The sequence below is a fragment of the Eublepharis macularius genome, chromosome 7 (assembly GCF_028583425.1).
Source record: "Eublepharis macularius isolate TG4126 chromosome 7, MPM_Emac_v1.0, whole genome shotgun sequence".
NCBI lineage: Eukaryota > Metazoa > Chordata > Lepidosauria > Squamata > Eublepharidae > Eublepharis > Eublepharis macularius.
In genome coordinates, this window is record NC_072796.1 from 95,452,705 (window position 1) to 95,479,368 (window position 26,664).

At 42.7% G+C, this 26,664-nt stretch overlaps 1 protein-coding gene across 1 annotated transcript in view; it reads left to right on the plus strand.

Annotated features, from left to right (window-relative positions):
* Positions 1 to 26,094, plus strand: part of C7H8orf34 (chromosome 7 C8orf34 homolog) — a 151,207-nt gene extending 125,113 nt beyond the window's left edge. Inside the window, exons 12-15 of the mRNA XM_054985159.1 lie at positions 9,896 to 10,401; positions 14,841 to 14,934; positions 15,598 to 15,650; positions 25,099 to 26,094. Coding sequence (XP_054841134.1) covers positions 9,896 to 10,401; positions 14,841 to 14,934; positions 15,598 to 15,650; positions 25,099 to 25,110 — 665 coding nt within the window. The 3' untranslated portion in view covers positions 25,111 to 26,094. The remainder of the gene's footprint in view (positions 1 to 9,895; positions 10,402 to 14,840; positions 14,935 to 15,597; positions 15,651 to 25,098) is intronic.
* Positions 26,095 to 26,664: the final 570 nt, after the last annotated feature.

Sequence of the window (26,664 nt, forward strand, 5' to 3'; positions counted from 1 at the left end):
AAACTGGTCAACAGATACTTCCTTTTTTTAATCTGCAAGAGATAGGTTGATTCAAGTCTTTTCACGTAATAATCATTAAAATTGTTATTGAATTGCAAGCCAGTGCGTTGTAGGACTTGGAAGACCCAGGTTCAAATGCCTGCTCCTTTATGAGGTTCATTAGTTAGCACTGGGCCGTCTTTCTCATCTTCTCCTGCATCCTGGGTTTCTTATGAGAATAACATGGACACGGGGAGAACTTAAGGTCCCTGAGGGAAGGGCAGAATAAAAATGTGACTGTTCACGTTCTTGTACATAGATTTGCTTGTCCGTAATGGTCCACCTCATTTTAATGTTTTAGTTGTGAGCCATGAACAGGTGTCTAGAGAGGCAGCATACAGATTTTCTAAATAAATAAATAATAAATATGAATATGCATTAGAGATGGGCACAATCCAAAAAAGATTAACGAGCCAGCAGATTGTGGTTTGGTGCCGGCGACGATCCCGAATTAATGATCCACACCGATCATCTCCCGTTCCTGAACCGTGGATCGTGTATGCCAAAGCGGGGCACGCTGGTATTCCCAGCTATGTGGGAAGGTGGGTTGTGGCGGCTGCCGATTCTTTCAGTCTCTCTCTCTCTCTCTCCCCAAAGGCTAGCAAGTAGCAAGCAAGAGCTCTGTCCCACTCCACTGCTCGCAGAAAGTGAAACCCAGCCTGGGAGACCACGGCTATTTATAGGCATGGGTTCCATTCAGCAACACAGGAGGTCTGTGTTTGGCCGTCAGAGCTGCCTATCAGGGTTTGCAGGGAGGAGATTGGAGTGCCCATGGCTACAGAACACCCCTTTCCCCCTCCCTCCCCTGGGTGTCTTCTCCCAACTTGTGACTGCTTTGCTGCTCCGTGGATGGAAGGAAGCCCTGCTGATCAAGGAATGGGCTTCCATTCGGGTTTCCAGGGCGACAGAAGGAGGGCAAACAGAGCTCAGGCATTCCCCTGGCTCCGTTGCGAGGGGAATAGATCGCTGGTGCCTGAGTGTCTGGATCCCCAGATCGAGCCCGAACGCCCTGATCCAGGCCTCTCCCGACCGCTGGATCGTTGGCCATGGACAATCACGATCCACCGGGTCACGATCGCGCGATCACCATTATCGTGGGTTTTTTTCGTTCGTAATGCGGATCGTGCCCATCTCTATTGGTGATGCATGCCCGTGTCTTGTGTGTCTCATCTCTGTTGCTTTGCTGTGCTTTTTTTTTTTTTTTTTTTTTGCTCATCTAGGATGAATGGCTAAGGAGATAGTGTTCTGACAACTAAGCTGGAGGCCAGGAAGTTTTTTATTCTTCATTCTTCAGCCGCATGTACTGCCAATTTTATTGTTGTAGAATTTGAATATGTCTAACCATTTTTCTGTAGATCATTAGATACTGGAGTTCCAGGCAAACAGTGGACCAATGTGTCCCTAGCCCAATTAAGGAACACACAGAGAAATCCTGTGAAGGGAATAACTAAAAAGAATGTTCATTAATAAACAGGAAGAGAACTGGATACAGAGAGTAAAGGCCCTCAGAAGCCAAACAACTCTTCGAGGGTCTAGGCTCTTGACTTGGAGTCTTATACCTTTCAAGACATAGGCAAGAATTATACAAAAGAGACATTACTGGTCAAACAGGTAACGTCCATATGATCTGGCAAAGCTTCCTTGGGTAATTACAACTTTTGGGTTGTCCTTCCACAAATTAAGATTTGTTTATAATATCAAAGAACACACACTTCTTCCTTTGGCACCTCCTACAGCAATAAAAGTAACCATTCAGCAGATATGTGCCATCTTCAAGGCCAGTGTTTATCTGTTCTCATCCTCATACATATGTTAACCAAAACACGGTCCCATTGTAAATCTGTCTCTATGCTGATGGAAGAGGCATTCTCTTGACCATTTCTTAAATGGAGGAGTTAGATATAACATCTCCTACAACCAAAGGTACCCTATTTCTGACAGGATATGCATAAACTATTGCCCAGGGCCTGGAAGTCAAGCTTGTTATCTCATAGGCTTGTTGCTGCTCTGGGGCCCTAGGGCCTATTATCTTATCAATTGACACTTTCCAGGCACTTAACAGAGCAATTACATTCTTCAAGTCAGTTTTGTTTTCTCAGCCAAGCGAAGCCGAAAAGCAGAAATAATGAAAGGGCTTAAACTAAAGGGGACTCATGTTTACCACTGGAGCAGGGATAAAACACTCAAGATCTGGGCTAAATCTATTTGACTCTGTGGTGTTGTGTGCATTTCTTACAGGTGGGCCACAGAGGCCTATGTTTTTACATTAAAATGTAGCAGAAGCTGTATGTCACACACTGTTATCGAGCAACGGTTTACAGTTCCAGCAGACTGCTTGTTTACAGTCCTTTTGTAGTCATTTACAGTATGGCTCAGAGTGGTAAACTGCAGTACTGCAGTCTAGGTTCTGCTCACAACCTGAGTTCAATCCTGGCGGAAGCTGGGTTCAAATAACCGGCTCAAGGTTGACTCAGCCTTCCATCCTTCTGAGGTCAGTAAAATGAGTACCCAGTTTCCTGGGGGTAAAGTTTAGATGACTGTGGAAGGCAATGGCAAACCACCCCGTAAAAAGTTTGCCAAGAAAATGTCGTGATGCGACAGCCCCCCCATGGGTCAGTTATGACTCGGTGCTTGCACAGGTGACTACTTTTACCTTTTTACAGTATATAGATTTATGTTAATAAAGTTTCTATTTATTATTCCATTGGTTCTACTTATTTCTGTCTAACATCCACTGGCAAGAGATTTCTTAAAGTAATGGCTGCCCCAGATATGCTATTGGATACATATTTAGTGACACTTCTTATTTTGAGATAGAGTTGATTTTTTTTTCAACTGGAAAAATGTATGCTGACTCAGACTTATGAGATATACTCTATGCTAAATAAATGTAAAGAAGTTTGTAGTGGACATTTTTAATTAGCTGTGGAGAAGTGATTAAAATGCTTTGCTTATCAGCAGAATGAATCCATTCTTGCAGATAATTGAACTTGAGCCAAAATTATTAAATTCATTGAACTCTCAGTGAAGCATAAATATTGCTGATCAGTTTTCCAACATGCCTTCCTCTTATTCACTGGAGGTAAGTCAATGAACCAAGTCATTTGCAAAAACAGAGGTTAATTTAATTGTAAGAGAACTCACTCTACATTTGGTTTCAGTTATGGTATCCAAAGTATCATGCATTGAACCAAGGGATTTAAACAAGTATTCTAGTTTCCAAAGTACTGATGTTTTCAAAGCTTAACACATGCTACCTTAAAAGAAAAACAGTTTAAAATGAATGTAACTCATTTGATGAACTCATTCTTCCAATTAGATTTAGATTTTAATTTTATTAAATAAATAAAATTAGTATACAATACTGTGATGGACTGCACTTTTTAAAAGCTTAGAAGTGCTGTACAAACAGCTGAAGGACTAAAGGGTTAATTCTTCCCAGAAACAGAGAGCCTTGAATGATAGGCTACTCTAAGGAATCTGATTGAGTAGCATGAGCTGAACAGGGAAAGAGTTCTGGATGCTGGCGAGAAGGAGGGTCTGATTTCAGCCCTAGCTGAGAGGAGGCCAGTACTGACATTTTTGAGATTGAGCCCTAACTGAGAGCAGTTTAACACAGACAGGGAACTGGGGAAAAATTGGGATGTAGGCGTAGACTCTGATTCTGGCCAATGAAAGGGGATAGATCTCTAGTGAGAGGAGAATTTCCCTTCCCAGTTAAACAGGGAGTTAGCTCTGGAGGGTGAAGAGATCCCTGATCTGATGTGCTTAGAAACTGCCTTTGGAGACCTTAAGGGTCAGTTAAAAACTCAAGGCCAGTACTGGTGTTTCAAGAGAAGGGGGTTGGGTACTGGAAAAAGTACTAGCCTTCTTGAAACTGAAAGCATAAGAGAATACTCAAAGAAAGTGTACTGGAGTGATTGGGAAAACACTGAAACAAAAGTCTTTCAATGTAAAGATTCAAGTTACTGTGAACAGCTTAAGAAATTCTCATTAGTTTGAAACATAAGAACTAAAGTCTGTGCATGTACTGATTTTACCTCAGAGTTATCTATATTGAATTACCTCAGAAATGTTCAACCCCTGATTTCACCTGACTTTCCCCCTCTATATTAAATAAAATATTTTATTTTTTAATATAAAAACACTTCTAGTGCCTTTTAAGTTAAGTCAAAAAAAGAAGGGGGCCTTTTAAGTTAAGTCAAAAAAAGAAGGAGGCATCATAAATACTAACTTAGAACATTCAAATTACAAAATTATAGCTCACTCTGAAATTTGGCTGTGAGGTCTTGCTAAAAATGTGTATCTATCATGTCCTTTAGAAAGAAACTATTTTATGATGTTGAACATCCACTAGTGATAGTCACACCTTTTCAATTTCATGGAATTCGTATTTCATCTGAAGTGTCTTCCTGCTTTTTATGAAGAATTCTAAAATAAGAAGTGACCAGAAAGTCACGTAGTCTAACCATCTGTCTACTTTCCCTCTGAAAAGACAGCCTTCTCAACCAGAGAAAATCATCCACAACAGTAACAAAAAATCCCAGACAAATTTCATCAAAAAGGGTATTTTAAAATTGGCCAAAGGCATTTTTAGACTATTAACACAAAATTAACTTAATAAAATTGTATGCTCTCTCCTCCCCCCATAATTTTATTTATTTTATTAGTAAATAGAATTGGACATGATTGAGAAAGTGATGCTCTGTAGCTAGAAATCTTGCTGCCAATGGAATAGTTCCAGTATATTCAAGCCTTGGTTTATGATGGAAAGTCATCTTACCTCCTATACAGAAAGAAATGCTGTTGTTTAGTTGTAGAAAGCATTTGGGGTAAATAGCTGTTGAAAAATAGTTCCATGTGTAATATTCCAAGTATGATTTATAGTTATTATTGCAGTCCCAAATTGATGTAAAGATTAAGGCCAAGCTAGTCAATACAATGGGAAATCTTCCCAGTTTTTTTTTTTTAAACAGCAGTCATGCAGGTCCTTTTTTGCAGTTGAAAACAACAGTAGCGGGAGGAAAGGAGTTTAAGCCTTTCCTTCCCATAGAGCCCTGTAATTAGCCTTGGAAGTGGGGAAAAGCAGGGCTCATTTGGAGGCGGATCATGCCGGAACGGCGTTCTGGTAACTCTGAAAAGAGATCACATGGGTTTTGGCCCTGCCCACATGATTCCTTTTCCTCAACGCTGCCTCCTTGCTGCCCGTCTCTTTAGCAGCAGGAAGCGGAGGCAGCAGCCAGCCAGCCGGGGCTATCTTTGTAAAGGAGGGTAAGCTGCTTTGATTTCACTTGCTTTAGTTTCATTCGTGACTCCTGAGTGAGTGAGTGGCTACCTGCAAGTCGGACTGCTAGTGTGAAGGAGGGTAAGCTGCTTTGATTTCACTTGCTTTACTTTCATTTGTGACTCCTGAGTGAGTGATTGCCTGCCTGCAAGCTGGGCTACTGGTATAAAGGAGGGTACGCTGCTTTGATTTCATTTGCTTTATTTTCATTTTTGACTCCTGAGTGTGTGTGTGAGAGTGTGTGGACTGGAGGGGGAGAGAGAGAGAGAGAGTGGTGGGGTGGTAGAGGGAGAGAGAGAAACTGTGTGTGGGGGGGGGGTTAATTGGAGGGGGAGAGAGAGTGGGGGGTGGTATAGAGAGAGAGAGAAAAATCAACCCACAGATCATGAATACAAATATCCACTGATCTCAAATTCATTTCATCTGAGGCTCAGCTCTAGACATGGGCACGAACCACATTATGAACCAAAAAACCCCCAGGAACTGCCCAATCTTCCATTCACAATCCAGTGGTTCGTGAGCGTCCATGGCTAATGAACCAGCATTCGTTAGAGGTGCAGTTCAGTGTGTTCTTCCGTAGTTCGTGAAGCCAGACAGTCAGGCACCATCAATCAATTCCCTTGGAAATGGAGCTGGGGGAATACCTGAACTCTGTCTGCACTCCTTCTTTCGCCCTGGAAACCTGAATGGAAGCCCAGCTTACCTTGATTGGCAGGTCTTCCTTCCAACCATGGAGCTGCAAAGTGGTTACAACCTGGGAGAAGACACCTGGAGGGAGGGGGAGGGGTGTTCTGTAGCCATGGGCACTCCAATCTCATCCCTGCAAACCCTGATAGGCAGCTTTGATGGCCAACCACAGACCTCCTGTGTTGCTCAATGGGACCTCAGCTTATAAAAAGCAGTGGGCTCCCAGGCTGGGTTCCACTTTCAGCGAGCAGTGGAGCGTGACAGAGCTGTTGCTTTCTACTTGCTAGCCTTTGGGGAGAGAGACAGAGAGAGTTTAATTGGAGCTTGGATCCCTATTTCAATCTTGAACAAACGTGGGTAATGGCTAGAGGAGAGCTTGTTAAACACTCCCCAGGAATATGGGCTCTCTAATTCCAACGGGCCATTCTGACGCCCACGAACCTCAACCCAGTTCGGCAACAGGAAAAGTTTGTTGTGGTTCGCTGGTTCTGGTTCGACGTGGGCACCGAACCATGAACCACCGGTTCATTAATTTTTTTCGGTTTGTGCCCATGTCTACTCAGCTCTGCTGCTTCAGTTATCTGCCTAGCATGCCATTTCCTTCTTGAGTTGCCCAGGAGATGCAGTTGAGGTCTAAACTGTGTTAGAAAGCTCTGTACTGGCCTAGCAAGTGCACAAGGTGGCCACTTAGAGAGGATTGTAGAGTTAAGTGACTTACAGTGCAATTTTAAGCAGAGTTACTGCAGTCTAAGCCCATTGAAGGGACCTCTCTCTCAGTTTGATCTTTGCCACTGCAAGAACAGCATTGTTCCTTAGTGTGCACTACACTTCGTAGTGACTTTTTCCCTCTGAGGTTATTTTTTGTCATCTTTTGATTGTTATCTGTTGATTGTCATCTTCCAGAAGGGCCCTAGGAATACGTATCTGTATTCCTCTGGAGGGAGAAAAAGGGCACTCTGGAGGGTGATAAAGCCTCCCCCAGTGATGATAAGGGGCGTGGCATATGCTAATGAGTTATGCTAATGATTCCCTGTAGTTCTTTTTCTACGAAATGACCCCTGGGGCAAAGGGTCATTCTTGGAAAGAAAAATAGAAGGGCGGTATTGCTGGAAAAACCATAATAGGTGTGTGTGTGTTTGACCTACATCGACCCTGTGCAATTTTTTAAAAATGCTGGAAGGATGCATTCACAGATCTCCTTGCATCATGCCAAGCTTGGCCCAAGACTGTGGAAAACATCTTGCCTCAATGGTGCTTCCCCTCACTGGTGAAAGTACTTGGCAGAGTGTAGTTCCTCGCTGTGCTGTTTATCTAGATTATTCAACCCTCAGGTAGATCTAGTAAAATGGTTTATGCACAAGTGATCCAAGGCTAACATTTTATCAGCACCTAGAACCTGCCACACTTTTAAAAAGTAGAATCTTAAATTTAGATTTTAAAGAAGGATGTGCTCTTAAAATACTTTAATTTAAATCTCTTCAACATCTGTGTAATGTGGAGAGTTTAGGATCAGAAGATTAACATGAAATGTAGGCTAAATCCAGACATTACAATGAATAGATTGTTTAAACCAGTTTGTTGCATACATACGAGGCCTCAATAGATTGTTTAAACCAGTTTGTTGCATACATAAGAGGCCTCAAGTTCTTTTTTCCCTTTTTCTTTTTGTAAATCCCTATTCATTAGTTATTTGCCTCCTTTCCTGCCTCTAAGCGGAATTCCCAGATGTTGTCCAGAAGTCCCCTTCATTGCCAGGCTACTAGAAAAGCCTCAGCATTAAGGCCACCTGTTTATGATAAGTGTGGGTGGAGAGGGACAGAAAGGAGCTTCCATAATAAAGTCAACTCCTACTGGATCTTGCCTAAGGATCATAAGTTTACCTTCCCCTTTTTGTCTAACTGCTCCACTGAATTTTCTTTTTTTGTTATGAAGATACTTTTACAGGAATCACTCTTTCTCTTTTATCAATCATCAGTCACTTTCTGTCAACCAATGTATCCCCTAAACTGTGCCTCGAAAGAAAATAGACCCCTGACATGCATGTACACGTACATACACAGTTACATCTCCAGAATTAAATAATGGAATGGTTTATAAACTGTAATTTATTCTGGTGTTTGAATGCAGATTGAAACACCTTGCCCCATCAAACTTGAGTCACCTCAGTATTTTTCTACAGTGCCAGCAGCACTGAGATCTGATGTATACAACTTGGTGGCTATTTAATAAGCTACAACTTCGTGGTTATTTAAAATATCATCATATGGTGCATGATTAATGTAGAAAACTATTTGTGTGTACTGTCATACCATGCAGGTCCAATATTAAAGGGCCAGTTTAAATGGCCATTTCTCCAAGGGAAATGGCCATTTAAATTTTTCCTGCCACTTGCAAGCGGCAGGTCATTTTAAACTATCAACTGATAGGTGGCAGGGGGGATTCCCCCACCTCGCTGACTGCCAGCTGATAGTTTCAAAGGACCTGCTGCTTGCAAGTGGCAGGGCCCTTTAAATTGCCCAGCCCCAGCCCCTCCACTTACCTTCCATCTGATGTTGGGGTGGTGGACGCCTCCTCCACTGCACTGCAGGCCTGCACGGCAGCAGAGGAGGTGGAAAAGGGCCCTCCCGCCCCTCAAATGGCAGCCGTGGAGGTCTCCACCACCCCAGCATCCGAGGGAAGATAAGTAGGGGGCTGGGGCTTGGGGGGGTGAGGGGCTTTGGGGGTGGGATTTGGGGCTGGGGCTGAGGCTGGGGGCTCAGGTTTGGACTGCTTAAAGGGTCCTGCCTTGCAAGTGGCAGGTCCCTTTAAACTATCAGCTGGCAGGTGGCGGGAGGGGGATTCCCCGCCTGCCAGCTGATAGTTTAAAGGGTCCTGCCCCTTGCAAGTGCCAGGAAAGGGCCCTTTAAATAATTAAATGCCCCTTTTCCTGCTGGAAAGGGGCATTTAAATCCCACGAACCACGAACTGGTTCGTAACTGGGCCAGTTCCATGCCGGTTTGTGGTTCATGGAAACCCCATGAACCACGAACCCCATGGTTCTGTTTTTTTCTGGTCCGTGCCCATGTCTAGCCATAAGTAATACTTGAACATCTGGCCAGATTGCAGTGCACAGAATGAGTGGTATGAGGATTATCATTTTGGCAGTCACCATAGTAGAAGAAAAAAGTAGACAATATTTTGCATAAAATTGATTGTTATTTTAGTTGGGTATTCTTGCCTTGCCCTCCTCCTTTGTGACAATAGTGAGGGGGGAAAGCTATCTGGTAACTAGTAACTGGAATAGTAGCTGGAAGAAGGGGGGGGGGGGTGCCAGCCACCTCTTTGCTGACTTCTGACATCTTCCCACATCTCCTCGACCCTTCTCAGTCTCTTAGGACAGTCCAGGATGGGTCTCTACAAAGTAAATTTAGACATATCAAAAAATTTGGGAACCACTGATTTAGAACATCATCTCTCAAGTTAACAGAGACAGAGCCTTTTCCCATAGTGGTATAGTAACTATGAAAGTCTTCCATAGTTACTGGCTTTGTTCCTAAACATCTGAGTCAAAATATTGTTATTCAGTTTTGTTTTGCATGCATTCAATCTTGTTTTAGTTCTCCCTTTCATATCCTGCTCCTACTTTAATTTGGGTTATTTTTACCCTTCTGTCCTATTTGTATTGGTGATGCTATTAAATGGCCTTTCTTTAAAAAACCTGATTTTGAGTGATGATTTGATAGTATTTTTTTGTTAGCTGCCTTGGAATTGTTTGGCTAAGGTCTGGGATAAAAATATTTTAATTAAATATCTTTGATTGGGAAAAAAACCCTGGAGTCTCCTCTGGATGTTTTTACCTTGTTTTGTTGTTGTTGTTGTTATGCCTTTATTTTTGTTTATACACAGACATTGCAAAGGACCTAGCACTATGGGAAGAAGGGAGATTATCAAGAAGCATCAGTAGCACTCAAACTAATTTAGTTGCACTAGATCATCAAGGAAATTTTAAAGTTACACTAGGCCAGGATTCAGAACCGCAAGTGCCATCTCTAACTGGGAAAGATATTCAGCTCCAGCTTCAAAGAAACAAATCACCACCATTATCCAGCAACAATAGACTGCAGGTCTCCAGTGTCACAAACAGTACGCTTCAATCTCCCAGTACACAGATGAACAGATCTTCAGTGCTGCCAGCTCCAGTGAACAGGTCTGCAACCTCAAATACTTTGTTACAAAGACCTCTGTCCCCTAGCAACCAAGGGAATAAGGAAGGAATCATTAGTATGCAAAGAAGTCGGTCTTTAATATCAAAGAACCAACTTGGGAGGACTGTCAGCACTCCCTCAGGGGTCCTGCTTGAAACAAGTGGGGACGCTCTAGGAAATGTCACTCAAGGAAGCAGTTTATCTGAAGTAAGTTTTTTTTAATTATACAAGCCTATAAAATTGTGATTGTAAAAAATTGTGATTTAATGTTGTCTCCTGTTAGTTTTAAAACAATTATATATTGTGGCATATTATTTTAGATTAATGAATAGCAAAAAGCAGCAATAATATCAGAATAACTGAAGGTTCTATGTCTGTTTGTATGCTTGATTAGGCTTAATGGAAGATTTTCATGAGAAAATCAAACTCACTCAAGATGTAATAGGGAAAATGTATAAAATATTCTCTGGCTAATAGTTTTGTTGTCACTTTGAAAGTTAAACCTGGAGAAGAAAAAGGAAGAAAATTGTTTCATAAATATAATTCCTATTGTTATACTTTGTTGGCAGAAACATTGGGAAGCTTTTTAACCCAAACCAATGCTTCTATTCTGTTTGTCATGAATATGGCACTTCACAACTGAATTATGAAGGGAAAGAAGAATAACTGAGAGAATTATTTAAGAATAAAAACTAATAATATAATTCAAGGAGTTGGAGGAAAAAACTAAGATCTTTCTATACTGGAATGTAAATTGGAGGGTGGAGTAACATACCTGTTTTTCATCTATCACAATTTCTACCCAGTTTTGTTTTGTTGCTATCTTAACATGTCTTTGACATCCTTACCACCATGCAAATAATGAAGAGAGAGCCATCTCTTTGCGTCAAGGCTGTTCCCACCCTTCCATCTGTGTAGAAATAAAGCATTGCATTAGATTGGAACTTGCAGATATACAAAGAATTAAATGTGTTTGGAATGTACTTTATGTAAGAATGTGATAAACCAGGCTGTGGGGCAGCTTTTGTTGAGAATGAGGAATTGTGAGCAATCCTTGTTTCCATCACCAAGCAATGATTCAGTTCAAAAATGTTATTTTAAAATATATTTTCTGCTGTTCCATAACAAGTTCTGGAATGTTTTCTGCCAGTTTCCCTTCTTGTTCAAATTAGGGGCCTCCTGATCTCTAACAGAAGAATACTAATAAATAAAATTAATTCTCCCTTTTCTTACATACAACAAACAGGCAGTTTTTAAACAGGCATAGAGTGACTCTCAAATAATTTGGCAAAGATTAACATGTCAGCTGTGAAGTTCTTTTTGTAAAAAGTCCAAGATTTTAGTTTTGCAGTCCTGTCTAAAAGAATTACAAGTTGCCTGGTGATCTGACTGAGTTCTTGTACACATGCCTACAGTTACTCTGGCATGAAAAACGCTGTACAGAACTTGCAGGTGTGTTGCATTACCAGCTCAGTTCAAATTCTAACCAAGCAACATATCATAGATAAATGTTTTTATTATCGCCACAAAATGAATAAATCAAGTTTTTAAAATCCTTTCCTACATGAACTTATAGCATTTCATCTTCTAGACCTGCAGATCTTTCTGTAAGTGAAACCTCAATTGAGACAAATAGGTTTGAGGATTAGATCATTAGTGTTTCCTTCAGTGTTTTATGAAGTGTGACATCTGAAATCCCAAACTGTTTTATCTCTTCAGGGCAGTGTTTATTTGAGGTCTGTGATTGTTCTTATCAGCTTAATGCTGGGGAGTTCAAGGCTTTGTTTTATTTTTTTGCTGCATTTTGCTGTTAGGAATGAAACAAAATGCATTTTTTTGGCTTGTGCATTAGTTTTTATTTTTACCATGCCCTGCCCCAGGCTCAGAACAAGTGAAAGCATCTTACACAAAGAAATGTCTGAATAATGCAGAGAAAGAAAGGAGTCTAGTGGATGACTGAATTCAATAAACAGCTATAATTAGGGTTGCTCAAACACCTGCCAGTTCAACAGTGATGATCAGGCATCCAATTAATCGATGGGCTGTTCATCTGTTTGTAACTTTATTGTGTGTATTTGCAGAAACAAGCTACTTGCAGCCATAAGAAGCTAATTCCCAGTTTGATGAAAGATCAGCTGGGAGTTGACTTCTAATTTGCTGCTGGTGAAGTTTATCTCTGTACTCAGCAAAGGTTTTTTTTAAAAAAAATGGGACGGGGAAGATCAGAAGCCCATTCCTAGCAGATCAACTGGAACTTAATTCTTCTAATTGCCCACCCTGAACATTTTGCTGCCTCCCAGATTTGCTGAAATGTAGCAGAGGGGAGGGGTCCCACAGAAGCCCAGCTGATTTCCCTTTTTCTTCTACCTATCCCACCTTCTGTGTGGGATGCATAGAAAATAAGAGAAATATTTGCAATGTAGTAATTAAAAGAATTTTACATGTCCTCACCCAGCTTGGAAAGGATGGAAAAGAAATAGGCCTTTTTTCTCCTTGTTTTGCTTTGCTTCTGTCTGCTAGTGTTGCCAGCCTCCCAGAATTACAACTGATCTCCAATGAATGATTTTAGATTGTGAAGGCCTATGGCCACATACAATAAATTCACAATTCAACTGATCTCCAGACTACAGAGATTAGTTCTCTTGGGAGAAATGGAAGTTTTGGAGGATGAGCTTCACAGCATCACAACCTCATGGAGCTCCCTCCCCAACCTCTGCCATCCCTAGTTACCACCCCACATCTCCAGGAATTTTCCAAGCCAGAATTGGCAACCTTAGTCCCCACTCAGCTTGAAGGAGAGGGAAAAGCTCCTTTTGCAACTTCACTGTGTAGATATTTTGTTCTGTAGCCACTTTGCCAATCAGCTGTGAGTTGGCTTCTGACCAACAGGCAGCTGCAGGTTTAGTGTTCTGCAGCTGTTCATGTTGCTCAATGCAATCTCAACATATCTCCGATTGGCTCATAGTCTGATCATTAATATCAAACAATGTACATTCACCTGCTGAAAAATCTTGCTGAGAATTTCACAGCATCCCTGCCTGTAATATTATAGAGCCATTTGTTCTTACAGTATCGTTGTGAGAGGAAAGACTATGCCATCTGCTTCAGGAGAAGTCTATAACTTGGCCTGGCTGCCTCTTCCCATTTTATTTTACCACAATAAGCCTAGTAAATATAGTTTTGTATATAGTGTTGTTGCCAGGTTAGTCCAAATTATCTGATTTATTGGACTAAAATACTTAAATGTTCTGCTGCTTTCAGCCTAGCTGCGCTCTTTCTTCTCTGAAGAAAGTTTTGCACAGCTTTGGGCTGGAAATGCTATTGTGATTGACTTCCACATTCCCCTCTGGCCGTTTTCACAGCAGATTCTAGCCTTAGCTTCTGTACCTCCAGCTTCAGTGATTTCCAGTTGCCCAGAAGTGCAGTGAATCCATAGAAGTAGCCAAAGCAGCTTCCATCTTGTGCCTCTCCCACACAAAAGCATTTGAATCAATGGAAGTTTTACCTCTTATTTCAAAAGGTTGTGGGTTTTGAAACATAAAAGTGAACTCTGTTTCTTAAGTTGAAGACATGTCCTCCTGTCTGGTCTTTAATCTCTTGCCCTGAAGGAAATATTTTACCAATGCCTATTAAAAGCTGCCTCAAATAAGAAATTTGTTACTGTGCTAAAAACATAAGAGGAATGAAATAATATAGGAACCTGAGTTCATGACTGAATTGGTGCTGAAACTGCTTTATAAACTGCTTTTTTCAGTTATTTTATTTTTCTTGAAGGTGGTATAAATTCCTCGTAGTCTTTACTTGCATTGGAAAGAAGAACCTTATGAGGCATGAAAACTTCAATAATGTGCTTCATTTAACAAAAGTTTATTTAGTCAAAGGAACTGCCTAGATTTCTTATTGTCTAAATCTAAAACAAACAGTGACAATTCAGAAACACTTTACAGTGTTTTACAGAAGCCATCCTCGTGTGAATCCTGAGTTAAAATCCCAACCAAGTTAAAATTAAAACAGTTCTTTTCTGTGTGAAATATCCTCCCTAATCTGAAAGCAATTTAAAAGGTGTGGGATACTTTGCTATGAGAATTCTAAATTTTCTTATGGTTTACATCCATGTTCAAATGCATTTATTTGTTCCTTTTGTGTATAGTGTCAATCTATCTATATGCCATTTCTGTTCTTAACCAAATAACTAATTTAGTTTGTATTGAGTAAAATTTTCTTAAATAAAAACAAGCACCGAGATGAAAAAAGAATATGCTTTCTGCATCAGGCTACTCAAAAGTAATTCCAACTGACTGTCCCAAAGAAACCTGACTGCACACTTACTTAAATATGATGTTTCTTTTTGTTATTGGGGCAGGATAATTGTCCTGTCTCTTATCCAGCCAGTCCCCCCCAGGAGGTGAAAACAAGGGCCTGCCATGGCACCAATATGTGCAGAGCTCAAAGCTCTAGCACCCACATCTGACTTTGTCTCCCTAGAAGGGAAATGGCAGGCAACAATTTGGAAAGGGAGAAGACAGCTAAAATAAATCTCGATCAATTGAGGGCATGTTTTAAAATCATTGGGAGGTCTTTAATCATTGGTTTATTTAATCAATCCCTCATTTTAGTCTCAATTACATCTAGTTTATTTCTGACAGGATGAATTCTTACACCAACTTCAACTTGCTCACCAGCCATGGATTTTGCCAAGCGATCCCGAAAGTGAAGGAGCAGCAACAGACCAAGATAAATGTGAGCTATTACTGCTTCTTTGTTAGAAACTAGTGGTGGGATCAGGAAATGCCCCCCCTTTTTATAAGGGGAAGGCAAAGGGCTTGCTGGGGTATCAGTCAAGGTGCTTCCCCTCAAGTAAGTCCTCAAGATAGTTCTGCAGGAGCGGAAAGCTGCCAAGTAGCACTTCCTGGGGCTGGGTGGTGAATCAGAGACATTGCTCACTTTTACACTGGATCCAGTGAATTTTTTTAAGTAATTCTCAATTCTAAGAGAGAGATTTTCAGCAGTTAACAAAAGGCACAGTTCTAGGGCTTCACATGACTGGCTGTCCATGGATTGGCAGCTGGCACATGATTTTCAATTATTTCCCACATATTACTGTGCATAGGATCATCATGAGAATTCTGGCACTCATGTACCTCTGTTCAGAAAAAGCAAATGGTACAGCCCTCCTTAGGCTTCAAAATTTAGGTGGGTGATTGCATGATTGAACCATGTGACTGACACTTAATTTTTAATGTTACTGTTCTAAGTGTCCTGGCCAGCTCTTAGGGAGGCAAAGGCTGACCCCAGCCCAAATCCCCTGAGGCACCACTGATCATCTTGGGGAGAAGCTCCTTGAAGGGGAGCTCCAGTGCAACAGCAGCTTAACCATATTCTTTCCTCCTTCCTGTCTCACAGCAGTTCCCAATCAGCATCAGAAATCTTTAATCAGAGGCACTGCAGTTGCAAGGGTGAGCACAGACTCAGCTGATTATCCTTTGGAGCAATTGATACCTCTCAGTTGAGTCCTCAAAGGTGTGACTGTCAAGGGCTTTGGGTCACATAGCATCCCTCCATGGGCTGAGTTATGCAGTTTTGTGCAACATGCAGCCATGATATAAACAGTTCTTGCTGCAGCATAAGCATATTTTACAATCCCACATCAAGGGTGCTTGTTTTAAAACTGTCATAAGGAGCTGAAGGACTTTAAAAAACTAAGACAAGTAGCACATGTTAATTTACTTTCATATGCAAAGGCTATTCAGCAAACATAAATAATCTTGCTGGATGTATGAATTATTTTGACAGTTTAGGGTTTCCTTTTCAGTAGTTTGAAATCTGTCAGAGTGAAAATGTGTGTCATTTCTTAGCCTTTTTTAGACTTTATGGATACACAAAAACAGGCTGTTTAGCCAGGTTCTCAGAGCACCTTGTCTGTTGAACTGAAACCATTTAAATAAGACCTATTAAGAAGTGAGTCTTGAGGAGAAATTATAATTTGCTGGGAAATGCTGTTTACTAACAAAACCCAAATTAAGATTTTTGAGGGATAAAAATTTTTGAATTGTTAGTTGCTTATGTTTAAGTGACCAAGCCACAATTTGAACTTTTAAACTTAACAAGTACATTTGTATTTTTTTTCTAATAGAACAGTTCTAAACTTTAAAAACCTGGTTCAAACTTAAAATCTAGTGATTTTAGAAAATCTGCATATAGTAAGTTGGATGCTTTTTCTTTCAACCATCACAAGAAAACGTCCAATAGATGCTAGTTAGATGGGTAGCTGTGTTGGTCTGCAGTAGAACAGCAGAATTTGAGTCCAGTAGCACCTTAGAGACCAACAAGACTTTCAGAGTGTAAACTTTCAAGAGTCGGAGCTCCCAACTACAGACAATAGAGGCTCTACTGGTACAAGAAGCAGGAGGAGCGATCTGGCCCAATTCCTCCTCCTCCATTTGTTTTGCTTGCTTTTAGTCCATGCAAATCTCCCAGTCCCTCAAATAAATTAAATTGAAGACATTAATATTCACTGATATTCAGATTTCTTCATTATTCTGGCTTCAGAACTTACGTAGGTCAAAGGAAGAGAAACAGAGAGGAAGGAGATTGGAGGCAATCACTGATAAATGAAGCATTCCTCCATGTCAAAACATGATAGGTTTGCTGCTGCCTGCCGGGCTAGGTGGGGGTTGATGCTAGTTTATAATCTCTCCCTTGCCACTGCCTCTCTTGAAGCTTGGATACTATTTCAGACATGTCAAGATGCCGTGCCTTGATGTATCCATGGATTGCATTTCCTGTGGTGCACTGATGTGTGTCATTTTAGACTCTTCAAAAAGTGTGGCCAAGGCACCAGGGAAGTTAGGGGAGGGGGGCCGATTCCTGAGGGAATTTTAAGAATTCCTCCCATTTGGTGCTGGCCTAAGCCTGTGCCTCTGCCCACATATTACATTGGGAGGAGGAGGAGATAAATACTTTTTTAAGAAAAAGGGTAATAATGAAAATAACAAAAAATAAAACGTTAACTGCGATGAACAAAAATACTTAAATTTCATGTTACAAACATGACTAAAATCATCTGAGTAAATTCTGTCCATTGAACTGTAATCACAAAATCTGCTTCTTGCATTGTTTACTTTTGCTTGAACCTGTGACTTAAAAGGCAGAGAAAGGTAAAAACACCATAATTACGAATAATGGTTACCTTCTTGCAAAGGTTGTAAGGCTGTAACAAACTCACATCTTGTTTTTAAACCTATATATCAATTTTCAGACTTACCTCTTTTTACTGCTGAAAGTAGTCTGCTCTTTGTACTGTTGTAACTATAGGAGGAGAACAGAAATGGTTTGATCTAAGTAATATTGTACAGTATGTGACATCTGAGAATAGTAAATTGGTTAAAGAAATAAGTCTTTTAAAAAAATAATTATATGGGGTAATAGCAGCCACCTGGTTTTGGAATGCAGTTGCTGTAGCCAAGCATACAAGTGAAGGGCAACTCCTGGAAAATGCAACTGCCAACACCCAGGTGTTGAAATGGCTGTAAAATGGAGAACCAGTAAAAGGCTTGGTAGAGTTTCTGATGCCAGCTCTCAGGATACACTGCAGGTAGAGGACCCAGCTATCTAGATGCCAGTCCACATCATTTTTTTTCTTTCTAGAGAAAGTTAATAAATTACTCATAAACATGCACAAGATATGCAAGAGAGAGAGACTTAGTGATAGAGGAATGAAAGTTCATAATTTATGAACGTGAGCAGAAGAGCAATAGAATTAATCTTCACAACAGCAACAGGTGTTCTTTGACTCAGCTTTTAATAAATTACGTTCATCTAACAGTTACTACATTCTTTGACTTCTTCAAGATAACAGCAGGTTTAAAGCTAAGTGTGGACAAAGGGGAAGAAACTCTACTACTAATGTGGTTGATTAGAAAAGAGGATGTCACAGTAACCTTATGTTGTCTTTAGATACTATGTATAATACATAAATTTGGGTGAAATACACATATTTACTGCAAACCTATGTACTTGGAAATAAACTTTTCTGCTCAAATGCCAGTGAAAGTGCTCTAAATGTTACTAATCAGACTCTGAGTGGAAGAGTATGTTCAGTGTGTGGCATGGAGCAAATGGAACTGAAAATACAGAGTTGGAATTCTTACAAGTTCAAATGTATTAAAATGTTGTGGCATCTCAGAAGCATTGTTGCTGAATGTGTCTAAGAGAAGTTTGAAAAACCAGTCACATCAGTGGAAACATCCAAAAGCTCTACCAATGGAGTTCTAAAAATGAGCACCAGATTGGGTGGGTGGGAGGAGCTTTGTTCAGTGGAATGCAGGGATCCCTGATTCGCATGTCCTAATTCTGTTAACAGGGATTTCTTGCAGAATGAGTCAACAAGCCAATTCCTGTGCAGTAGCTTTATAAACCAGTCTAGAAAAACTCAGTGCCATCTTTTTAGAATGAAATACAGGGGTTCAAACTATTTTATGTTCTCTCATAGTAAACAGAATTAACATAATATGCCCAGTGTTATGATTTATGGCTTGCAGGGCCAGCTTAAGGGACGAGAGCGAGGGCAGGGACCATGAAGACACAGAAACCACAAGTGGAGTTTAAAACTTTGTTGTTTACTGTTTCCCCAAGCCTTGGCACAGATCCCCCTATCGGCTGTCCCACATGCCAGCCGATGACGTCCTTGCTCCTTCACTCTGCCAGCTGAGGGGAGCACCATGAAATGACTGTAAGAGGGATTCCACTTGGGCGCAAGCTTCTCTGTGGTTCCCCTGTCACCTGGGAGCAGGCATATCTGACAGCCCCTGAGTTAGACTTGTCCTTGCCCTGCATTAAGGGGATCTCCAGTTATGGAGGTACATTGTATGCAGGCCATGTTTCTACCCAAAAAAGAATCTGTGTCCAATGCCAAGCCACCACAAGAGCTGCAAGATCACTTCTGCCAAAGTTCCTAACCAACTCTGCAGACTGTCCTGGACATCCTGTAATCAAATGCCCTGTCCCCAGCTGGACAGCTATACCCCATTGGGATGGTACAAAGCCTTCATACAGAAAAAGATACTCAGGTGATAAATAACTTGATCTCCCCCCATTGCCTCCACAAAGTGTGCAACCTCCTTTGCACTCCAACATCTGACCAAGTCCACTTTCCCAGGCAAAGTTACACCTTGCCACAAATGTCTCTCCAGCCAGTCTGACCATGGCAATTCCAGCCCTGGAAAGCGCACTCACAGAGCCCCCAAGTCCACCACAATCACTTGTGATAAGTCCAAGCCTGGCCATGAGCCTGAGTCATTTCCCCCCAGCTGGATCACCAAGGCATCCGGGGGCCAAATTTGGCCATGTTACAAAGTGCTGAGGGAAGGAAGGAGGCCCAACGCATCCCCTTCACACTGATCCACCTTACAATGACTGTGCCTTGAAGTCCCAAGTACTATTCTCATCTGAATTCCACTATGTTGCAACCTGCCCAATGGACAATGCTGTGCCCGCAGATCCACACCAACTTGCACTGCCTGGTGGAAACTACAAACAAGATCGATTGAGAGAAAGCCCCAGGTGCATGTATGCCTTATATGACTTCCATCTACCCACCACCTGGATCTGCAATGGGAAGAGGCCAAGATCTGTGGCCACTGTTGCATCCCCAATCCAGAAGGAGTGGGCCCTGAAGTTACTTATGGGCCCATGACCAGAGCATGCTGACAAACTGGAAGCGGGTGAGGGGGAGACCATCAGCATGGATAAACAAGGCCCCCCCCCCCCACCTGACAGGCGTTTCAACAAGTAGGCTGAAAATGTGTGCACTGGACATAGGGCAGACTTGGTTGCACCCAGGGAAAAACAAGGCCTCTGCCCTGTCTGGTCAAGTTTGGGGGTGCAAGTCTCTAGGGTGAAGATGAAGAACACCTCCATATGGAAATTAGAGAATGCATCCATGATGCTGTTTTCAGTCCCTGCTACATGACAGACTGATAACAAGATGTTAGCAGACAAGCAAGCCAAGGCCAACCTGTGCCCAAGGTTCATGTGACCTGCTCAGAGCGTGAGGGCTGCCTGTTCAAGACCCACCTGGTGATCATACTTGAAGTAGATCTGATTGTCCCTGAGCTGCTCCTGCCAGATGATCACATCCCCAAGATAGCAAAGACCTGAAGGAAGGTGAGATAGCCCATGCCACCAACCATTTCTGGTGTGCCACTTTCCTTGGATGTGGACTTTTAAACCAGTGCTCTTGGCAGCCCCCTGGCTTCCAGATCTCCTGCCAGAGAGAAACCTCATTGTACCCACTAGAAAGGACAGCCAGACTTTCAGGTTGTCCCTGATGCCCTTGGATACCCGAATATGATGGTGCGGGGGGTGGGGGTGGGTGGCCTTCTCCATTGCCCTGGTGAGACAGGCATAAAAGGCCCACCCTAGAGAGAACACCATGCTGACAAAGTTGAGATGTCTGGTCAAGGACTGAATGTCCTTGAGAGTGACTTTGAGGTGGGACAGTGTGAGGTCTCTGAGGGCCTGGTGCTTATCTGTAGGGAGCCAAGAGCACCCCACCACTAAGTCCAGTTCATTGCCAAGTTATGTGAGGTGGGTGGCCACACCCTCCATCTTTCCTGAGTCAGTGGAATGCCCAGCTCACCTGCTAAGGTCTGAAAGGAGGCTAGGTGGGTGGTGCAAGCGACATTGCCCAGGTTGCTGGAGGCAGTGGCCACACAGAGGCTCTTGTAAGGATTACAGAACCTGACACTGAGCCCCTCCCACAGGAATGTGGTGGTAGACCTGTTGGGGTAAAGTTCCAGCAGGGAGCAGAGGGTCTCCTTGCAAATGGGGGTAAGCCCCAACCCCAGCCAGGCAGGCAGGGAACTGCTTTCTTGAGGTGTCTGGCTGGGCCCTGGAACTGGCAGCCCCTCCTTCCCTGAAGGCAGTGGTGTATTGTGAGTTGCCAGCACCCAGAGCAACTTCTGGCAGGAGGTGGCACCCCTGGGACCACACACATGTGCTACCGGCACTGCATGATGATGTCACTTACTGGAAGTTACGCAGGGTGTGGCTGCCCCCAGGAGTACTCCCACAATTCAGGCCGCTTACCTCCCTGTCCTTTGCCTGGCAGCCCTCTGCCATAGCCGCCCACGCTGCTGCTGCCAGCATGCCACACTCCTTGGCCAGCAGCTGCTACAGGAGAGTCAGCCCGGCAAGCAGCGAGCTGGCCACCCTGTCAGCGAGGCAGGGTGGTGCGGGCGGCCTCCCACAGATGCAGCGCAGGTTGTCCTCGGTGCAGCGCCCCACCCCCTAATAATTATGCCTCGCCCCCAGGAGCACTCCTGCAATTCAGGTCCACTTGCCTCCCCACCCCTTACCTGGCAACCCTATGGTGCAGTCGCCGACGCTACTGCAACCAGCTTGGTACATTCCTTGGCCAGTAGTCGCTGCAGGAGGGCCAGCTCGGCTCCCAGTGAGCCGGCCACCCCATTGGCACAGCAGGTGGCCAGGGTGGTGCGGGTGGCCTCCCGCGGATGCAGCACAGGCTTTCCTCAGCACTGCGCCCCCTAAAAATTATGTTCCCAGTTCGACCACCCCTCTGCCCCCCCATGCTATGCCACTGCCTGCAGGTACTATTAGAGGAGGGCTAGGAAGCCCAAAAGGGATGCTGGCCACTGGGGGACCTAGGGCCCATGGGGTGGGGGCCAAAACATCCACCACAAGAATGATCAAATCAATACCTGGGCTGCTGGCACTGCCCCGATTGTATTCCCAACAAACCCTGTGTGTCTCTTCTCATCTGTAGCTCCACCTGCTTGCCTGGGGTGAGTCAGCCTTCCACTTGATGTGGGGCTTCACCAGCCACAACCAAAGCTTGTGACTGATGAAATCCCAGCACACCCAGATGCCTGCTTGCATAATGACTCACCGTATTCCATAGATGTGCTGTCCTGCATGAGGGCTTGTGCCAGCAGTAATTTCATCAAGCAACTGAAGAGGTGCCATCCCATCTCTGGGTAGGCAGCCTCACCACCTCCATGAAAATGGTGTGGCCCTCTAACCAGTTTGCAAAGGTGTGATCCTCTTCCTCCCGCTTGGATACCTTTTTATCCTTCTTGGAGGGAGGGATTTTCCTCCCATACATGGCCTCAGACAGCAACAAGGAGAACACATTCAGATAGACCCCATCAAGGATCCAATTATGGACCTTGAAGGCCAGATGAATCCCATGGGGGTCCTTATCATTCTTATATGTGGCAAAGCCAGCTGTGGCATCTCCCTGTCCTTCAACCACCCATGAAGTCCAGGACCAGAGTCCTTAGCCTTCCTTCTTCTCTCCTCATCCAAAGAGGACTCACTGGTGGATCCCTCACTGTTTGATTCTTGATGTGAGGATCTTCGGGACTTGCGGGATCCATGGCTGTGCTTATTTGCAGGACTCTTCCTCATCACAGGGCTATGGCAACTGCTGGTGGACAGAGAATGAGCTCACCTGTGGACTCCCAACCATGGTACCACCCTGGCAGTCTCGTCTGCTGCCTTGTGGGGGGCTTGACAAGCCCAGGGGCTACAGCATCTTCCGTGGTTCCAGACCTGAAGGTGCCCAGCCATTCAACTCACTGAGCATCTCCAGTGCCTTGGACAGACCCTGCAGAGTGCAATTCTCCCCTGACACTTGACCCTGAGCTGGCCTAGCAGACTGAGTGTCCCCCCCTTCCTCCCCTGCTCTGCTGCCCTGGGAGCCTAACTGGCCTGGGCGACCCTTCCCCCACAGGGGTGGGCTACTGCTGTGCTAGCCCCAGCAAGCTGCCCTTTTGTGCTGCCCCCCCTCCACCATCGGGAGCTGGAGGCATCTGCCTTCCTGGGCAACATGGTTCCCCTCAAGCGGAGAGGCTGCTAACAGCCCCCAAAGGGGGGCAGGCAGTGGTCAGGGGAAGCCTCAGGGGCACCATAGCGAAGCACTGGGGCCACTTCCCACCTCCCCAAAATTGTGCCACTGCCTGCTGCTGAAGCCCCCAGTGCCATGGCTGAGGTGCCCTGCAATCGAGTCTCCAAGTTTTCTCCCCCCCCCCCACTTGATCGAGTCTCCAGAGCCAGAACTGTCTTCATGGCCTCTCTTGAACTGCTGCTGCTATGCCACTCAGCCTCCTGCAGCCAGTCCTCTGTGGAGGCTGGAGCCTCGCTGCTGCAGGCCATCCCACTGTTGCAGCCGTGCCATGGAAGCTGTGCTGTGAAAGCTGCTCCATCACTGCTGCAGTGTCTGCTGCCACTGCTGCTGCATCTGCAACCGCTGCTGCTGCCACCATGCCAAGGGAAGCTCCACATCTGATACCAGCCGCAAGTGACTGCACTCAGCGTCTGGGCAGCGGCCAATCAGAGCAGGCTGGCTGGGGCAAGGAGAGGACTGCAGACCTGGGAGACTTAGTCTCCTCTCAGGTCCACTGCTGGTCTCGGATCTGTGCCCTATTCAGTGCCAGTCAGACCCCAACAGACTTTTTGACTGCTGAATACTTTTTTATCAGTACTTTACACACATGCTGTGAGCATAGTCTGTACATTTATGTTCAAGGTTAACAGTTTCTGTTCAAGTTTGATCCTATGACACCAGTGCTGTGATTCCAAAGTTGTCTTACAGTGCAATCCTAAGCAGAGTTACTCCAGTCTAAGCCCATTGACTTCAACACAAAATTAGGTGGTAAATCTGTAGAAATGCAAGTACAAACAAATTTTAAAAGGTTGTAATCCTGTACAGGCTTACTATTGAAGTCAGTGGGCTTAGACTGGAATAACTCTGCAATAAGATTTTAATGCAAATCATTTTATAACCTGATTTTATAACCTGATTTTCCATTTCAGAGCAGAAACAGTTATATTTGCAAAGTATTTCACATAGAAAGAATCCTAATCCATCCTGGTTTCCAGCATTTTAAATATCCTTCATTAGATAAAACCACTGGAGATATAAATGTTTAATTTGTAATGTCAGCTCTTTTACATTCAAGTAAACTTTCACGTATGGTTTTCTGGAGAGAACTCCCATTTCCTGTATTCTGTGGAATTTTACTTCATTTATAAACTTTGTTTATAAGCTTAGTGGAGAAGGAATGTTCAGAGATAATCTCAGTTTTGAGCTTGATTTTTTGAAGAATTCACTCTCATAAATATGGTTGTGCCAGAAATGAATAGAAATACAAAGCCAATGAGAGAGAAATTTTCAGTGAACTTGTACTGTTCATCTGTATTGGTTGGTAAACTGGATGGAAAGTGACAGGTGGTCTTAGGATTTGATTTATGCCCACTTTTCCTCCATCAGTTGTGCATGCTGTGTCACCTATTTTTCCCTGAGAGCCACTGCAGCATAGTAGTTAATGGACTAGGAACAGGAAGGTTCAGATTCAAACATTCATGCTGCCATGAAGCTCCCTGGGTGACCTAGGGCCAGTCTTTCTCAGCTTCACAGTGACAGTAGGGAGAATAATGTACACAAACCTGGATAAATGCCAAGCATCCTTTTATCCTTTCTGTGTGAGCTCCAACCATTTAACACTGCTTACTCGAGTTGCAAATGCACATAAGCATCGCTTATTCCTGCCATATTTAGATTTGACCTGTATTGCCTCTTCAGCTCCAAAGTGTCCTAGAGCCAGCCACTGAAATTCTTGCCTCCCCACAAAATAAGGTTTTTAACTTTCTGATTTAAGATCAGAGTGTTTTCCCATAATCGGTTTCTGTGACAATAACCTCATAACAGTGTATCACTTCCCTTAAAATACTGTTATATAACCCTTGTTTTTACTATCTTTATTGTTAGATTTACTTAAAGCAGTCAAATGAAATAACCCTATAAAGGAGCGAGCTCATTCTTTTCATGTTTCTTTAAAGCTACATTATCTTTTAACTCTTCTTTTAATATATGTTTTGCAGGTTTGTGAATGAAATCAATGGAAAGGATCAAGAATGGATTTCTGTACATATGTAACCTCTGCAAGCAAAGAGTGCTTTTCACTTGTGTACAACAAAAGCTTATTTTTATAAATTCAGTAAAACTAAGGTGGAATTATTGTGATGTGTAGATGCTGAACCACTAAAATGCACTGAACCTTACATCTTACTATGGTACAGTGGCCTTAGGCGAAGGTAGTGTGATCTGTCACTTTTTAATACATAGTCCATACAATAATGTATTTTGTTTAACTTATACCCCTGTTGTTTTGGATTGACATTTGATATATTAAAGTTTGCTTGGTGAAAAGTTTCCTCAAAAATTTTATGCATTTTAACTGGACTAAGGTTTTTTACTGCTTATATTTTTATAAACTTGCCTCATTTTTGGATCAACAAATGTTAACATGTTTAGCCATATCTGCTGGTATGTATGTATAACAAGCAGAGAACATGAAGCTGGCTATTCATTTGTAATTGCTGTAAAAATTGGCTGAGATAATAGAGAGCAAAGAGTGGTGTGTGTGTGTGTGTGTGTGGCCATCCAATCATAATTAACAGTAATCAGCACATTACATTATTAAATCTTACAAAATAGACTGCTAAATGAAATATAATGTAGAATGTAGCATGCATAAACAAAATGTACTAATTTTATACAATATTATTTACCCATATCCTAAATGACTTATTAAGAAATTGACAATTTATTATATATGTTAACATGTGTTTGAAACAAGTTGACTGTTCTGTGAATGTGGAATTTATGCAGAGATATCCCATGAAGAAGCTGCTAGAATTGACTGCATCTGCAGTATTCATTTAGCTATTTAGTCTGTTAAGCATGGGTTTGGTTTAGTGCCTTCTTTTCTCTTTGATTTCCATTTCTCAGCCATAACTGCATAATAAAATTGCCTGCTACATTTACGATAAATACACATGGACAATTATTGAAAAAATAAAAAGATTTCAAGTGTGGCCTTTGTTTTCATTCACTAAGTTAATAATTGATGTTAGAACATATGAAGAAAACTAATATGTTAATGAATATTTCTTTTGCTGCCTGTTTGCACATAAGCAATTCTTTCCAGATGAATAAGGTGGTATACACTTCTCTTAATGCTATATTTTTTATTTATTTAGGCTATTTCTATGCTGCCTCTTCACAGTCTTGCTCAAGGTGGCTTACAGTCCTTTCATGCAATTTTCTGACTGTAGTGGGAGCTTTGCTGCTATAGGGAAAGAGTTGTATTTTCATGCATTGCTTAAAAAAACAAGGGAGACTGTGCTGCAAAGGAACAGAGCACAACCTCTGGTGAACTAAAATGGGGTGTGTGTGAAATGATTGGTATTTTTCTAATGTTCACTGTCTTCTTTTATTTATAGGGCGAGATGAACATTCCCATGTTGGAACAGTGCAGCAGAGAAAAGTTCAACCTGTAAACAAGCTCATACAATTTTTGTTTGTAAAAGTCATTTATTATTTATTATTCGTTTGGGAGAAGAATGGACAGAAATGTATTTTTCCCCTACAGAGCATTAAAATTA